We start from the raw sequence: 18253 nt of genomic DNA, 5'->3' as shown, positions 1-18253 counted from the left end.
ACTAGAAAATGGAAGCCAGCTGGAGTTGTGAACATCAAAATCGCCAAGGAAAATTACTTCACTGTTAGGAAAATTGGAGTGGAGAGAGTCAAGTTTCAAAAAAATGAAATCAAAGAGTTACAAGTGATTAGTGGAGTTGGGAAAAGGACAGAGAGCAACGCATGAATTTGACAGACTTGTGTAGAGAGATCAAAAGATTAAAAGAATGTTAGATTCAGGATATAATCCAGCCAAATTAGCATTAGTACATACGATGTAAGAAAGCAGGCTTATATAGCACCCGCCTCGGTAGCCAGGTGAGAAGGAGCAGCAGTGCATAGCACATGCTTCTTGATTAGACCGGGGTTCGAGCCCGTCACCACCAAATACGGAGAATGCGGAAAGGTCAGGGAATGACCACCGCATATCCCGGAGCAATATGGCCTTAGTTGCTAATGCTCCTAAAAACCAAATAACAAACAATAGCTTATATAGCATCAGCCCCCCCCCCCCCCAAAAAAAACCTTCACATTTCTCATCCATCCATTCGCTCCAAGTTTGTCCAGTTTTTTCTTAAATTTATTTGAGCTATCAACTTCCACAATGACAGAAGGAAGTTTGAAGATGGAAACTGATAACTTTTAAAATGATATCTATTTATAAGAAAGGGACTCTTGTTGCACTTATTAACTATAGGTCTATTACCATATGATCAAATAAATAAAATAATTGAAAAGTATAATTATACATATCAGTGACTCCGTACACAAATGTTCTTTACTGAATATCAACTTAAACCACAAGTAGAAAAGTACTCAGACTTTACTGGAAAAATTAATGGCCTTTTTCAACTTACATTTGAATAATAATAATCTTTGTAGAGCTTACTAAAGCTTATGATTTAATTGAAATCACTTTAGAGCAATGAAGCCCAATTCTTCCTACTTTAAGTATATATAATAATTAAGTAATTGTTTAAATATAAGAGAGCTTATCATACCTTTTTGTAGGAAATTTCTTCACCCCACGCTCACATCCAATTGATCTGGTTAATAAATAATATAAAAGATCTAAGTTTGAAACGCGATAATATCCATATTAAAAGATTAATTTATACGGTTTTTTATAAAACTAATCTTGTCTTCAATTCCCAATGTCTACTTACTGCTTCCAAGGAAGAGCAAAGCGTAGCCGATGCACATCAATCTACCCCAAACTAAACCCATCAGAAATGATAGACTAGAAACCGAAGACAATTGTCAAACTATATTAAAAAAATAATAATAATCTTGTCGTGCTGCACTAATTTTAAATTATAAGAGAGTGGGTATCATTAAATTTGTTACTTTACTTCTTGTGAGCACAGTTCATAACCGAAATAACCTTGTCATGTATAAAGAAGTCTAGTCTAAAATATTTTAATATAGTTCGACAATTGTCTTCGGTTTCTAGTCTATCATTGCTTTGGGGTAGATTGATGTGAATTGGCTACGTTTTGCTCTTCCTTGGTAGCAGTAAGTAGACATTGGGAATTGAAGACAAGATTAGTTTTTATAGAAAAGCCGTATAAATTAACAATCTTTTAACACGGATATTATTGCGTTTCAAACTTAGATCTTTTATATTATTTATTAACCAGATCAATTTGATGTGAGCCTAGGGTGAAGAAATTTCCTACAAAAAGGCGTGATAAGCTATCTTATATTTAAACGATAAGAAGTAAAACATATCAATTACTTGATAGTTTTGCTTCAGATTTAAATGACTTCATTCAATTACAGAAATGTTTATATAAAAATAAACTAGCAATCAGTACTGAGAAAACTAAGTTTTTAGAAATTACTTTAATTATAATTATGCCATCACCACAGCTGTTTATGCTTGGAAAATTTTAAAGAATGCAGATAAAAATATAAAAGTCATTTGCAGGCACTGCTAATTAGGTTTACGGATAGACTACTTACTTGGTTGGCCAACACATAATAAATCTGTACAGAAAAATTAAGATTTTATATCTGTACAGAAAATCAAGATTAAAAAAAAAATAAATAAAAATTCAATTTTTATTTTATTAGAGACAAAATCTTTAAATGGAAACTTTAATTCACATTGGTAAACTCCTCTTTAAATTATGTAATCAATATTTGGGCTAGATCTAAATTAACTGAACTTTCACAATCAATTCAATTAATAGAATACTTAATTATAGGAGCAGAGATTTGAAATAATATTGAAAGAAGGCAGGTGATGTTTAGATACAAAATACTGTATCCAATTCAAAAAATGAATTAATTTAATTATTAAAAATTTAAAAAGGATTTTGAAACAGACAAGTATTATAGCCAACTCATCATATGGCTTAAGGAATCAAAAATTACCTTTATTTGCACATCCTAGAATCCTAAACAAGTATGGGGAAAGACATACATTGATCATTATTAATGAGTTTATGGCAAAACTTTATTTTAGAATAAGAAAAGGATATCAATATCTAAAATGAAAATACTAATCGGGAAATACCTTATTTATAATGTGTCAGTGGATTAATTATTATAAAATATTCTTGCTCTCTGTATTCAATATGGAATAATTATTTTATCTTGTAAATCATGTGAACGTCTCCCCTCTTTTTTTTTTTTTTTTTTTTTTTGGGGAAGGAAGTAGTGAAATAAAGATGTGACAATGATTTAAGTTGCAAACAATGAACTTATTGATAAGGAATTTCCTTAAGAAGTCTTCCTGTTTTACTGATAAATAGAAAAATAAATACTATACTGTATTATTATTATTATTACTACTAGTAGTAGTAGTATTATTATTATTATTATTATTATTAGCAGCAGCAGTAGTAGTAGTGGAATTTGGAAACTCTGTGGAATCTGTGAAAATGAAGGGACTAGGGCATTTAGATGTTATACAGTGCACAAGTTTATGCCCTGGAATGCCCAATATGATATGGTATCCAGTAGAAGGTGACAGTCTGATTGCATGCCTGGAAATGATGTATTATAGATCAAATCTGCTTCAGAATAGGATAAAAACTACAGAAAAGATATGGTTGAAGAAGCCACTGCCATCCTCAACATTATCTTTTTACAAAGGTTAAATAAACTTAATCTTAATTACATAAATTCCAAGCCAAAATTTGGTTATATGTAAAATAACTGAATTCTGACTAGATTTTTCATGGAGAATGTGAATGGTCATCATTACAGTTACATAGTACCAATGTCATCAATGGAACCTTAACATTTAATGTAAAAATATTAATGTTAAAAATGTTAAATTTTTTGAGGAAAATGTGTTTAATTATTTTTTTTTATAATAATATAAAAAAAATTTTCACCTTTTAGTTTTTTTGATCCATGTCATTTTGCTGTTTATGCGCATATATCTTTACTAAGGGCTGGTGCTAACTATTTCTGATGTTCACCCAAAGGATAAATATAAATTATGTAGAACAACAATTTTACTGTTTTCATTATTTGAAACTTAACCTACATTCTATCAGTTAGTTTTACAGTATTTTTCACTGTATAAAAAACACAGCATTTTTTAATTAGTTAAGGGTTCGAGCTTTCTATTTGCTTCCTAGTCACTAGGTACAAAAACTGACTATTTTAAAATAAGGAGTTCTTGTTCTACATAATTTGTGCAAATCTCTATAAAAAACATCTTTTCTATTAAATCATTTGAAATAATTTATAAATAAAATTATAATTATAAAAAAGAACACTCACTCGAATACGCCCATATCCTCTTATTACCAAGTACCTCTCTATTGCCTGAACAAGGGCCAGTGGGTCAATCTTCACTGGTCCACCTCTCCATTGTCTAAGATTGCTACATGATGAATGCCTTTGAAGGTTGCACTGTACAAGAAAATTCTCCCATTTAGACTGAAAAATGAATTTGTTAAATCATATAAAACCAAACAAAGGTGCATTTGAAAAATTTAAGGATTTATCAGCATGTTTCCTGAAATGATAATGACTTTAAAAGAAAATAAATTTAGGAGTGATCAACTTGTAACTCAAGCTTAACTGGATGAACTCTGTAAATTGCATTTCCAAATTCCAACATTGATGAAGTTTTGCTTGAGTAAACAGAAAAGCTAAAGAGCAAAGATATGCCTATTTTCAATTCTAAAGATCACTGGATGTAACACCAGAAGGCATACAAGTAGCTCAACAAAGTTTGCTTCACAGATATGGAGAATTTGGAGTTTAAATAAGAGATGTGAAGGGCAATGAATAATGAATGTCATCAATAAACAATGAATAGTGTGGGTATGTGAGATGTGTAATTGTTATTTCTGTATAAACTTCTTGCCTACAAAGTGTTACATGACAAAAAACTAGGTACTTCAGTATCTGACTTTTAGTCATCAAATCCATAAATATAATATGGCAGACATTTTAACAAAACTAAATGGTTAATGAAGTACAAAACTTTAAGAACATTTTTCCAGTTACAATTCACTAAAATTCAGAAAAAAAATCAGTCTAGTTTGTCATTCCAGATATCATGTACCTATGCCCATAATTTTCAATAGCACAATAAATTTATTTTATAATGTGGTGTATTATTTCTTTCTCTTATCATTTATTAATATTTCAGTATGGATACCAATGCATCTTCCTTTCCTAACACCCCCCCCCCCTTATCACTCACTGGCAATTCAACATGCAAGTCAAGAAACTAGCATTTGTAAGTTAATGTTGAAAAGGTCTGTTGATTGCACTAGTTCAGTCACGTTTTATCAGTGATTTAGCAACTTAAACGAGGCTGAATCAGTGATCCCAAGGGAACTTTACCTGACACTAATGAAAAGTGTAAATATGGACATAAAAGCTGTTAGGTAGACAGCTTTTATGCCCTAATGCAGACTTTCCCAAAGTGTGGTCTGCGGCCCGGTACCATTCCACAAAAAGAAAATACCGGTCTGCGAACAACTTATTTGAAATATACTTACATAAAACTATAAGAAAATTTCCCGAAGAAACGAAAATGTAAAAGAATACCAAATACACAGTTTATACTCAAAATGCTCATTAAATAAATATTTATTTGCCCAAAAACAGCCTCAAAAATATGTTAATTTTATGTAAACCTTTCATAATAAACAAAGAAATGAATTACCTATCTTTTATATTTACTGATGTTAATGAATACCCAATTGCATTATTACTGGTATGTTAAATGTCGTAATGGTAGTGTCATTATTTCCCAAACCTACAAGTATAATTATTGAAAATACATTAATATATAAGCTACAGGTGGGCCATGGGGGGAAAAAAAAAAAACCTGCAAACATCGATCTGCATGTGAAAATTTTTGGGAAACCCTGACCCAATGTATTTTAACAAAAGGAAAAATAAATACCTAATAGTGATAAATAGTAAATTGGCTTCCTGGCTGGAGAAATATGGTTCTAACTAAACATCTAAAATTCTTAAATATCCTCCTGAAATTTCCTAAAAGCTGATCTCCAAGTATTCTCCAGCAGGGAGTAGAAAACTTAGTTTCCTTAAATCATTCTAAAACTAAATCTTGTCTCATTTCTCATATAAAAAAAAAAAAGAAAAAAAGAAAGATTCTGCTGTTTTCATGCTTCTTTTCAATATACAGGGGGGGTTCCCAGTATGGTATCAAATCCCCACAGTTGTGAGGATTTGAAAATTAAAGAATTAAAGGAAGCCCTTGAGAAAATTGACCAAGCACTTGAATGTTTTTGTGAGAATAACTCTCTTTGTGATCGTGCAGCAAAAGTTAAGTGCGAAGTTAAAGACATGTCAATGCTACGACACAATTTTATCTGATAAAAAAAAAAAAAACAAACAAACAAACAACTCCGGATTCATTCTTTATTCGTAAAACTAAAAAATAGTGTAACTTCAGTAAACTTTACTTAATCTTACATTGTTCAAAATATTATAATGAAATATGTCTAATAAAATAATTGTCAATTTTTCAGTTCCTTCAATCCATTTTTTACTATGTACAAGTACATAATACACATTACAGAAATTTGGCCGATGTATTAAGTGGATTCTGTATTTATAAATGATATTGATGATGGTATATCAAGCTTAATGTCCAAGTTTGCAGACGATACAAAGGTTGGCAGGGTTGTCAAGGACACTACTGACACTATGCTGCTGCAACAGGATCTGGAAAGGTTGAACAGATGGGCTGAGAGGTGGCAAATGAAGTTTAACATTGACAAATGTAAAGTACTACACATGGGAAACAGCAACCCCAAAGCAACGTATCAACTCTGTGGTACTACCCTGACAGTGGTAGAGAATGAAAGGGACTTGGGGGTGGTTGTGCAGGCAGATATGAAGTTCTCTGAGCAGTGCAGACGGGCTGCAAGAGTAGCTAATGGAGTATTGTCAATGATATACAGGAATTTTTCCAGCAGGGATAAGGAGGTGATTATTCCATTGTATAAGGCCACACCTAGAGTACTGTATACAGGTCTGGAGGCCTCATTTCAAGAAGGATGTAGAGCTGCTGGAACGAGTACAGAGAAAGGGCAACAAGATTAGTGAATGGAACAAAGGGGTGCTCTTACGAAGAAAGGCTTAAGTTTTGCAAATTACAGTGTCTGGAGACTAGGCACCAGCGAGGTGATCTGATAGAGGTGTATAAAGCCTTGAATGGTTTAAGCATGCTCAATGCTGATGGGATTCTTCCTCTAGCTCAGAAAAATCACCTGAGAGGGCATAAATTCAAATTGAGGAAAGACAGATGTAGGATAGACGAGCGGAAATTTGCCTTTAGCCAGCGGGTGGTTGGTTGGTGGAACAGACTTCCATCCCTTGTGGTGGAGGTTGATAGCCTAAATAAGTTTAAGGCTCAGCTGGACAGGTATTTTGAACGAACAGAGGAGTGAAGCGGAAGTGGGTTTTTTTTTTCTTTCTTTTTTTTTTTTTTTTTTTTGGCTGATGCTGCATAAGCTTGCTTTCTTGCATCAAATGCCTCTACTAATGCTAATGCTAATTGATGTGATCCCGGATCCTTAGTATTAGTCTAATGTGAATGTGATGTGATTCGTTTTAAGTGGAATTTTCTGGAACCAATTATCTTCAGATAATGAGCACCCCCTGTACTCAGATTTCTAAACAAGATTACCCATCTTTACTGAAGATGTGTGAACTTCTAATCTTTCTCAGAATAAATAATCACAAATACTGTTCCTCTTCATTGAAATAATTAAGTTCTCTCTTTAGTTCTTGGCATTATTTTTCTTCTAAATACCTACTAACTCTGAAAAAAATCTTAAATCCATCCTACCATGGAATACTGTTCCTACATTTATTTGGTCATTCTCAAGCTCCTAGACCCTATCCAAAAGAGGACAGTGGGGGGTTAATCAATGAATCACCTGTCCAAAACTTTATCCATCCTCTATTACACAAAATTTCACTGCCTAATCTTTCTCTTTTCCCTACATATTTCCATGGGAACTTTTCTGAATGGCATCTCTAATTTATTTTTCTTCCAAACTAGTCCTCAACTAGCAAATGGGTACAGTGAGCAGTCACTTTATTAGCTACACCTACTTCTTTCATGAAATGGAGTACTCCTTCAGTAACAGCATCATGCTTGTTTATACCATGCAAGATAGAGATGTCAGCAGATGCAAAAAAAAAAAAAAGTTTTTGTTTATACTCTGGCACGACCACCAGCTCAGTGGAGTTTACAATAAATCATCAATACAAACATTAATCGTAATTAGCAATCATGGGCTTGAACCAAAGAGTTGAAGCAAACTTTGGTTCACTCAAAGAGTGAGTGCGATTGCACTCTTGCTCATGACCACTCAGTTACATCAGATCTGGCATAAGGATGCTATATGTATGAAATGCAGTGTGAGACTAAGCAAGTAAAAAGATTTAGGTAACTTTGAATGTGGCATGGTAGACTGTGCTGGTATCTTGAAAACTGCAACTGTACTGGGGGTTTTCAGGCTTGATTGTGTTTTGGGCTTAGAGATTGGTCCAGAGAGTGAATTCAACCTTGTTGTAGTGGCCTCCCCAGTTGACCGTCTGTGGGATGAGACAGAACTGCTCTTTGGATTAAAGATCTGCAACCTTTCACTTTGTGAAAACTGTGGAAAACAATCAAGACAACATGAACTAGCACCTCTGTAACACCATTTTGACACTATTGAGTTCATGCCATGACGAATCCAGGTTCACCTGAAGTTAAAGGGAAACATACTCACTAGTAGGCAGGTATAGCCAATAAAGTGCCTATTCTGTATACTCACAGAGGTAACTTTCCCTTTCAGAACTCACAGAAGTACCTTTCTTCTCACTTATCCCTTCTACTTTTGTTCTAACACCCTGAAAACGACAGATTTACAAAAATTCAAGTACAATGCCAACAAATATTCTTAACCATCAACCCATATATGGCACCAAAGTACTACAGGTTCTACCTTTCATGTTTGGATCACTATAATAAATAAAATCTAAAAATTTGCAGTCATAACTTATTTCCCTCTGATGCATTACCTGAACGTTATAGATAATAAACATTTTATATGTTGGTCATTTAAATAACATAAAAGATACAATGCCTATCACAAGCCTAATCTGCTAGGATTAGGCCAGTTAAAAAATGAAGCCTTTGAAGCCTAGTGGATCTCAATGGCTTCATCTTTCAACTTTTCACAGAAGAAGATACTAAGAGAAGGCTTCCATGTATCTCTAATTATAAACTACTATATGCATCACGATTACTGGTTGTAATAGTAATCTGAAAATTTTAATTAGATGTAAATGAATTCCAATAATAACAAATTCCAATAATAATTATAATAATAACAAATTTCTGGACATAACTAGAATAACCTAGATTTGTAGAAACTGTTACCATAACAAAACTATTTCACTGAGGGAAAAGTGACAATTATAATGTACATAAAGTTAATTTAAAATAATATAATAGTGAAGCATGCATCTATGTACACACATATTTTTAGGCAGTAAAAATGAAATAGCACACCCAAAATTCTTGCTCAGTTTTACATAACTGAAATAATTTAATCATAAATATGATGCGGTGTAGAGCCATCAGCACTAGCCAAATTCAAAGCTTATGAAACCAATTTGAAACAGATTCATCAATTTCAAGAATATATGTAAAAAGTGTATTGTGTAAAACTGTATACATAATTGCCATATTGTGATTTTTTACTTTCGAAATGATACCCTTTATTAAGCACAATCCTGGTGAAACCATAAAAAAAAAAAAAACCCTTCCAAGTCCATATATTTGGCTCACCTGGTTCTTTCTTTTCTTTTTCCAGTTACCACCCCACCCACCCACATCTGGTGAGTATGGGCTTGGCACACCCAGGGTCCTGAACTGGATATCATCATTCTCTTCTTGGTGATTCTCTCTCTCTCTCTCTCTCTCTCTCTCTCTCTCTCTCTCTCTCTCTCTCTCTCTCTCTCTCTCTCTCTCTCTCTCTCTCTCTCTCTCCCTCCCTCTCTCTCTCCCTAGGTAACTTAGAAATTTTTTTTTTTTGGCTGGTGCAGCATGAGCCTCAGGCTTCCTTGCACTATATGGCTAGTAATAATAATAATAATAATAGCATTTTTTTTTTTTTTTTTTTTGTCACACATGTACAAAACAGGGTTGCCAACAAGTACAAGGGGATATCAAAAAGCTCATACCCTGACCTAGATAAAACATCAGTAGGAAGATGCCATTTTTAATATAAGTTGTCTACCTATTCAATAGCTAACATGTGAAATTTCATTCCAGTAGTACACCAGAGGTGGAGCCCGGAATCTGAGGAAGGATGCTATGGTTGACAAACAGTGGAGTATCAAGCAGTGATCAAGTTCCTGCATTTGAAGGGCAAGAAAGCTCAGGAAACTGAAGGAGAAATGAAAGCTGTGTATGGGCAGAATTGTCCATCCTATGACACTAAAAAATTGGAGGAAACAGGAATTCCAGTGTGGTCATACAAGTGTCTGTGACAAGCGAGGAGGGAGGCCATCAACATCAACAGACAGTGAGACAGTTGCAAAGGTTGACCAGCTGGTGCTGAGCGACAATTCATTTAATCCCAAATGCAGTGGGAATTAGTTATGGGTCTGGCCACAGCATTTTACACGACCAACTGCACATGTCTAAGGTCTCCGCAAGGTGGGTTCCAAGATCAGGAGCTAGTAGTTGTTGGTGACTCTATTGTTGGGGAAACGGGGAACATGGTATGTAAAAAGAACAAGAGGAACAGGACCAGGATATATCTACAAGGGGGCAAAGGTTGATGACGTAGAGCGGATATTATCTTTTAAGGGCAAAAAGGTGATATAGTTGCACACACTGGCACTAATGATATTAAGAGCAGTAGACCGGCGGAATTACTTAACAAGTGCAGGTCACTGTTGAAAAAATGCCATGAATTAGGGCTGAATTTGAAAGTGATAGGAGGGAGTATATGACGAGAGCCTTGTCGATAAATTCGGCCCTGGAAAGACTGTGCAAGGCTCAAGGGGTAGAATTTTTTTTCAGGGATGGGATAAACTTAAATAGAAAGGGTGCTAGAATATTTGCTGATGCTATCGAGGCAGTGTTAGGTGTGTCGGAAAACTGCTAGCTTTGGGGGGGGGATGCAAGGACTAATAGATTAACAGTAGATACTGGCAGAGGTGAAAGTGATTCTTGCACTGCTTCTATTGGAATGAGCAGCAGCCTGGAAAACAAGATGCAGGATATTTCAGAAACTGCTGGGAGTCATTGCGGTACAAGTAAACACATGGGTTGTGTTAGGGTAGCTCAGAATAGGAACAGGTGCATGTATACTTGCGTGTACACCAATGCTAGGAGTTTGGTAAATAAATTTGATGAATTTGAGGTACTGCTCAAAACATCAAAGGCAGATATTGTTGGGATATCCTGTCTATCCTTTCTGTACAATGTGTACAGAAAGGATAGACAGGATAGGAAGGGAGGAGGGGTTATGCTGTTAGTTAAAAAACAAAATCCAAGGAAGTGAAGAGAGTCAACATCGCTGGACAGTGCGGTGTCGAGTCAGTTTGGTGTGACACAAGTATTGGGAGATCAAAATTGAGAGTAGGAGTGTGCTATAGGCCTAATGACTCTGATGAGTATAATAAGAAACTGTACAGGGAAATAGAGTGGGCCAGTAAATCGGAGAGTCTTATAATGGGGGATTTTAATTTCCCAGATATTGACTGGAATTTGTGGTTTGGTCACTCACACACTAGCAAGGCTTTAGTGAGTTTATTGGATGATTGTTTTCCACATCAGCATGTTCGGGAGGCAAACAGAGGGAGTACTACTCTTGATTTGATTATCAGTAGTGATTCTTCATGCAATAAGAATGTACAGATAAATGAACCATTAGGTGGCAGTGATCACAGTGTGCTGAAGTGGGATTTACTCAAAGAGGTAACTACCATTAGGGGTAAAGGGAAGGGTTATTGCTTTCGTAAAGGCGACTACGATGGACTGAGACAGTATTTAAATTCTATACAGTAGGACCAACTGATGATGTTGCCAATGGGAAATTCAAAACGGGAAGCATTCAAAGAACTTATCTTGGAAGCTACTATGCTTTACATACCAACTAAGAAATATTGTTCAAGGTTTAGGCCTAAATGGATGTCAGACGAACTAAAGAGACTTTTTTTTTTTTTTTTTTTTTTTTGATTTGGTAGTTGTTGGCGCATCGGCTTCTATGGCCATATTGCACCTCCCAAGGTTTTTGCAGTACTTTGATCCAAGCCCGAGGCGGGAATCGAACCCGCGACCTTGGGTTGCCGAGCAGGTACTTTACCCACTCAGCTAGCCCGGTCGGCATGAGACATATGGCAGAGAAGAAAAATGCATGGGATACATACAAATTAACACGTGACACAGAAGCCTATGATAGATACAAGTTGATCTGTAACCAAGTTACAAAGGAGGTTAGGCAGGCGAAGGCAGATTACGAGAAATCTTTGGCAAGGGATGCAAAGAAAAACAGCAAAGAGTTCTTTACTTATGTAAACTCTAGAAGGAAGGGGATGAATCAGATTGGTCCACTTGATATCGATGGGTCAACTGTTGATGATCCTGCTCAGATAGCTAACAAACTAAATGAATATTTTACATCGACATTCATACATGAGGAGTTATTCAGCGAGGGGAATGCCAGAGGTGTATTCAACTCTGGCAGTAAGCTGCAGAATCTTGAAATAACTGGGAGTAAAGTGGAGGAGAAACTGTTGAAGATAAACACAAGAAAGGCACCCGGGGTGGATGGGATCTATCCAGTTATTTTAAAGGAGGCAGCAAAGGAAGTAAGCAAAACCTTAGCCATAATTATGAGAGCTTCCTTGGACTCAGGAGAGGTACCCATAGACTGGAAATGTGCAAATGTGACCTCAATTCACAAAGGAGGATCAAAGGCTGACACAAGTAATTATAGACCTGTGAGCTTAACTTCTGTTCCAGGAAAATTAATGGAGGCACTGGTTAAAGAAGCACTGCAGGATCATTTAGACAAGACTTCAGTTATAGCTCGGACACAGCATGGTTTTGTTAAGGGGAAGTCTTGCCTGACCAATTTGATTGGATACTATGATGCAGTTACAAAAGAACTAGATGCAGGGAATAGCTTTGATATTATATACTTGGATCTTAGAAAGGCTTTTGATACTGTTGCACATGGAAGACTGCTACACAAATTGGAGCAGTGTGACATTGAAGGCAAATTGCTGCTATGGATAAAGGGGTGGTTGAGGGGGAGAACACAGAGAGTGGTAATCAATGGACACTGCTCATCGTGGACTAATGTTATTAGTGGAGTCCCTCAGGGCTCAGTGTTGGGTCCATTATTGTTTTCTGTATTTATAAATGATATTGATGATAGTTTATCAAGTTTAATGTCCAAGTTTGCAGACGATACAAAGGTAGGGAGGGTTGTCAAGGACACTACTGACACTATGCTGCTGCAACAGGATCTGGAAAGGTTGAGCAGATGGGCTGAGAGGTGGCAAATGAAGTTTAACATTGACAAATGTAAAGTACTACACATGGGAAACAGCAACCCCAGAGCAACGTATCAACTCTGTGGTACTACACTGACAGTGGTAGAGAATGAAAGGGACTTGGGGGTGGCTGTGCAGGCAGATATGAAGTTCTCTGAGCAGTGCAGACGGGCTGCAAGAGTAGCTCATGGAGTATTGTCAATGATATACAGGAATTTTTCCAGCAGGGATAAGGAGGTGATTATTCCATTGTATAAGGCCACACCTAGAGTACTGTATACAGGTCTGGAGGCCTCATTTCAAGAAGGATGTAGAGCTGCTGGAACGAGTACAGAGAAGGGCAACAAGATTAGTGAATGGAACAAAGGGGTGCTCTTACGAAGAAAGGCTTAAGTTTTGCAAATTACAGTGTCTGGAGACTAGGCACCAGCGAGGTGATCTGATAGAGGTGTATAAAGCCTTGAATGGTTTGAGCATGCTCAATCCTTCTCAGGTGATTATTCTGAGCAAGAAGAAGGATTCTTCTTGCTCAGAATAATCACCTGAGAAGGCATAAATTCAAATTGAGGAAAGTCGTGTGGAAACTTGCCTTTAGCCAGCGGGTGGTTAGTTGGTGGAACAGACTTCCATCCCTTGTCGTGAAAGTTGATAGCCTAAATAAGTTTAAGGCTCAGTTGGACAGGTATTTCGAACGAACAGAGGGGTGAAGTGGAAGTGGTTTTTTTTTTTTTTTTTTGGCTGATGCTGCATAAGCTTGCAACAAATGCCTCTACTAATGCTAACTGTTTTTCTCAAAGCCACTCCATAAATGTGTAATAAACCTCTCCCCCCCCCCACAACCAACCATTATCCACTAGGACAACCCACTGGATACAAGTAAACTCTGGTATCGAGTCTATAAAGATAATCTTAGATTCTTGTCGATCAAACAACCTGGCAATGAGATTAAGTACACCATAGTACATATGTTTTACCCGTCAACAAGTCCTTGTGACCTAAGAGGCCCTTAAAAAAGTAACAGTGCTTACTTATTGTTTTCTTATATAAAATTAACCCGAAAACAAAATTCTTTGAATTAGATCCGAGTTTGATTTACTAAAAAATAAAAAAATAAATAAATAAAAAAATTAGAAATGTAATTCTACTGGAATTTTTAAGAATTCCATAATAAAAATTCTTAGTTACTTTCACTTTACTCATCGAAGTAGTGGTAATAAAATACCATGCGACATATGACTCCATTATGAATATATGTCCAAATTGGAATAGTGCACACATGGTGATCAGTTTTCGTGTACCTCTTAGGAAGAATGGGTCATTGTCAACAGTTCTTGGACTTTGAACATGGAATGATTGTGGGAACAAGATGTGCAGGCTCAAGTATCTCGACAACATGGATGGACAGTGCAGTGTTGAGTCAGTTTTGTGTGACATGGGCACTGGGAAAGCAGAGATGAGGGCAGGAGTTCGTTACATGCCTAATGACTCTGATGAGTACAATGAACAGAGACTTGGTGTTATACAGAGAAATGGAGTGGACCAGTGGATTAGTGTCTTATTATAGTGGGGGATTTTGACTTCCCAGATGTGGACTAGAACTTGTGGGTTGGTCACTTGCACTAGAGCAAGGCTTCTGTGGATTTGTTGGATGATTGTTTTCTACAGCAGCATGTTAGAGAGGAGACAGGAGGGAGTGGTGCTCTTGATCTGATTGTCAGCGGTGTTTATTCATGGATTAAAAGTTTACAGTTTGGGGAACCAATGGGTGGCAGTGATCATGGTGTGTTGATGTGGGTAAGGGGGTTTTTGCTTTCGTAAAGGCAACTACGGTGGTCGCACAGATTTTTTTAGGTTCTATACTGTGGGACTAACTGATGATGTTACCAACAGCAAATACTGCTCTGGGTTTAGTCCCGGGTGGATGTCAGATGAACTGGTGAGATTTGTGGAGGAGGAGGAGGGTGCATGGGATGCACATGAATTGTCAGGCAACATAGAGGCCTATGGTAGATATGGGCTGGTCTGTAATCAGGTCACAGGGGAGGTTGGGCAGTCGAAGGCAGATTGTGAGGATGCTTTGGCAGGGGATGCAGGGAGGAACAGCAAAGACTTCTTTATTTACTATATCCCAAGGCCATGCTCACATCAGGTGAGTATGGGTTTGGCAAACTCAGGGTCGTGCGCTGGATATCATCATTCTCTTTCTTGCTTTCTTGGTGATTCCCTTCTACTTCTGACTCTCACTCTCTCTCTCGGGTAATATGGAAATTTTTATTTATTTCTATTTTTTGGCTAGTGCAGCATAAGCCTCAGGCTTCCTTGCACCATATGGCTAATAATAATAATAATAATAAAATAATAACAACAGCCAACACAGTTAAGTGCTCTTGTTCTCTGGTGTCAAGAGGCCAACATGATTGGCTTGTCAGCAGTCAACAACCAGCCAAAGGTTACAAGTGGAACAGTCACGTGGTTGGCACTCATAGTGAGTGGTGTTGTGTGTCTGCTTTCATAACATAGCAGCTTACCACTAGTACAAAGCTGGAATAGCAAGACCAATATCCACATGGACTATGCATCAGACATTAGCCCTGACAATGTGTGGCCATTACCGGACACATTATGTAATGCATGGGTAGGGGCACCCAGCAACAGCTAACAGAGTACATGCCAAGATATGCATGGCTGTATTACAGGCAAAAGGTGGCCCCATGAGGTATTAGGTAAGCATTACTATTGAATGTATCTCCTGATTCGCAAACACTATGCTTCCTAAGAAATAGTTTAATAATAGTTTAAGAAATAGAAAAAGAACAATTTTTTGTATATTATGATATAATGGCAGGATTGATAACAAAAAAGTTTTCTTTCTCACATCTTTTAATACACAGAGTATACTCAATTTTATATATGTACTTATCACAGTAAAAACACAGTGCAACAGTATCATGGTTACACAAAAGCAAGAAAGGTAATAACTGATGATAAGTCTTCAACTTTAAGGTCCACAAACTGTTTCGTCCCATTGTTTCTGGGATTTCAGTTTGAACAGAAAAAATGTATTGGTTAGATTAAAAAAAAAATACAATAACAATAAAAAAAATAAATACCAAAAAAATAATAATAAAACATTATGCTGGCAAAATTATATATGTATACACAGCATATGTTAAACAGATAAATGACAAAAACATTTCATTCTCATTTATTATTTTCAAAAGGTAAAGTCTTGAGAAGATGCAGAAACAAAAGTTTGTAAGACTGAGCTTTGAGTTTATAAAATGAAAGCTCATACCAAAATATTTCTGCACAGTTCTGTCTTTAATTCTTAAATACAAAGTTATTACAAACAGACCTTTACAACCAAATATTACTTGGGACAAGAGCATAAAACAGAAAGGTGTATGAAAAATTAACATCATTAGAAATATGACTGCATGTATGGAAATTCCGAAAAAAGAAAAAAAAAAAAAATTGTTTTTCCAAAATTCAAAAACGATGGAACCTTCATCCTGCCTGCTCAAGTACAATTAAGAATTAGTTCCTTCAACTCTAACCAATTTATATATTCAAACTTTTGTTAAATTGCTAAATTCAACAATAGCGAGTATACGTAGAGAGCTTTATTAATCAACTCAGCACTGGAGAGTATGTGCAAGGCTCATGGGGTGGAATTTTTCTCAGCATGGTCTGTGCTTGTTAACAGGAGAGACTGTTTTTACAAGAATGGGGTACACTTGAAAAGAAGGGGTGCAAGAATATTTGCTGATGATATTGAGACATTGATAAGTGGTTCGGAAAACAAGATGTGTGGGGCTTCAGACCCCTGCTGTGAGTCATTGCGGAACAAATGAATACATGGGTTGTGTTAGGGTAAGAACATGTGCATGTTTACTTGCATGAACACTAACGCTAGGAGCACTAAATAAATTTGATGAATTTGAAGTACTGATTTCGTCATCAAATGCAACATTGTAAGAATAGTGGAGACGTGGTGTCTCTCAGGCATAAGTAATGCTCAATTCGAATATGGGGAGTACAATGTATACAGGAAGGACAGAGAGATGTGGAGTGGTTATGCTCTTTTTGTGGTTGGTAACTCACACCACTAGCAAGACTTTTGTGGATTTCCTGGATGACGGTTTTCTAGAGCAGCACATTAGGCAACAAGAGGAAGCAATACTCTCGATCTGTTTATCAGCAGTGATTCTTCAAGCATTAAGAATCTGCATGTAAAATACCCACTGAGTAGCAGCAATCACAGTGTACGAATATGGAATTTAATTAAAGAAATAACTACTGTCAAGGGAAAAAGAAAAGCATTTGCTTTCGTGACTACAGAGGTCTATGACAATTTTTAAATTATGTGCAATGTGTCCAACTGATGATGTCACCAACATCAAATTCTAAACGAGAAGTATTTGGAAATGTAATCAAAGAAGCTTTGATTAGTTTCCTAAGCTTTCTATACCAACTAAGAAATACTGTTCAAGGTTTAGGCCCAAATGGATGTCAGATGAACTAATGAGACTTGTGGCAGAGAAGAAAAGTGCACGGATGCATATAAATTGTCAGGCAACACAGAAGTCTATGGTAGATATAAATAATTTGTCTGTAATGAAGTCACAAAGGAGGTTATATTGGCAGATGCATACGATGCAAGAAAGCAAGCTTATTAAGCATCAGCAAAAAAAAAAAACTCCCATTTCACTCATCTACTCACTCCAAATGCTTGTTCAGTTCAGCCTTAAATGTATTTAAGTTATGAACTTCCACAAGAAGAGATGGAAGTCTGTTCCAGCAATCAACTACCCACTGATTAAAGGCAAATTTCCACACATCTATTCTGCAACTGTCTTTCCTCAGTTTGAAGCTCTGCTCCTTCACATTCTTAATCGGAGCAAGAGGAAGAATCCCATCAGCACTGAGCTTGCTCAACCCATCCAAGGCCTTATACACCTCAATCAGATCACCTTGTTGCCCTTAAGGTGTGGCCTGACCATTGCCTTGTACAATAGGATACTCACATCTTTGTCCCCTAATAGTAAAATTCCTATACATCATTGAAAAGACTCCATTGACCTGGCCTGGCAGTCTGTCTGCACTGCTCAGCAAACTTCATATTTGACTGCACAATTATTCTCAGGTCTTTTTCACTCTCCACTTCCCTGAGTGTAGTACCATACAGTTGGTACATTTCTCATGGGTTACCGATAGCCATATGCAGTATTTTGCATTTGTCAATGTTA

General features: G+C 36.5%; 1 protein-coding gene across 3 annotated transcripts in view; it reads right to left on the bottom strand.

Annotated features, from left to right (window-relative positions):
* The window catches only part of ctrip (E3 ubiquitin-protein ligase ctrip), an 894611-nt gene that overhangs the window by 289232 nt on the left and 587126 nt on the right, over window positions 1-18253 (bottom strand). For all 3 annotated transcript variants that reach the window (XM_090377644.1, XM_090377653.1, XM_090377662.1), the window contains one exon: window positions 3720-3878. In XM_090377644.1, coding sequence (XP_090233770.1) covers window positions 3720-3878 — 159 coding nt within the window. The remainder of the gene's footprint in view (window positions 1-3719; window positions 3879-18253) is intronic.

Source organism: Mastigoproctus giganteus, chromosome 1 (genome assembly GCF_048544385.1).
Source record: "Mastigoproctus giganteus isolate SK-2022 chromosome 1, ASM4854438v1, whole genome shotgun sequence".
Lineage (NCBI taxonomy): Eukaryota > Metazoa > Arthropoda > Arachnida > Uropygi > Thelyphonidae > Mastigoproctus > Mastigoproctus giganteus.
The sequence above is the reverse complement of the archived record's forward strand: the minus strand, read 5'-3'. Positions and strand labels throughout refer to the sequence as shown.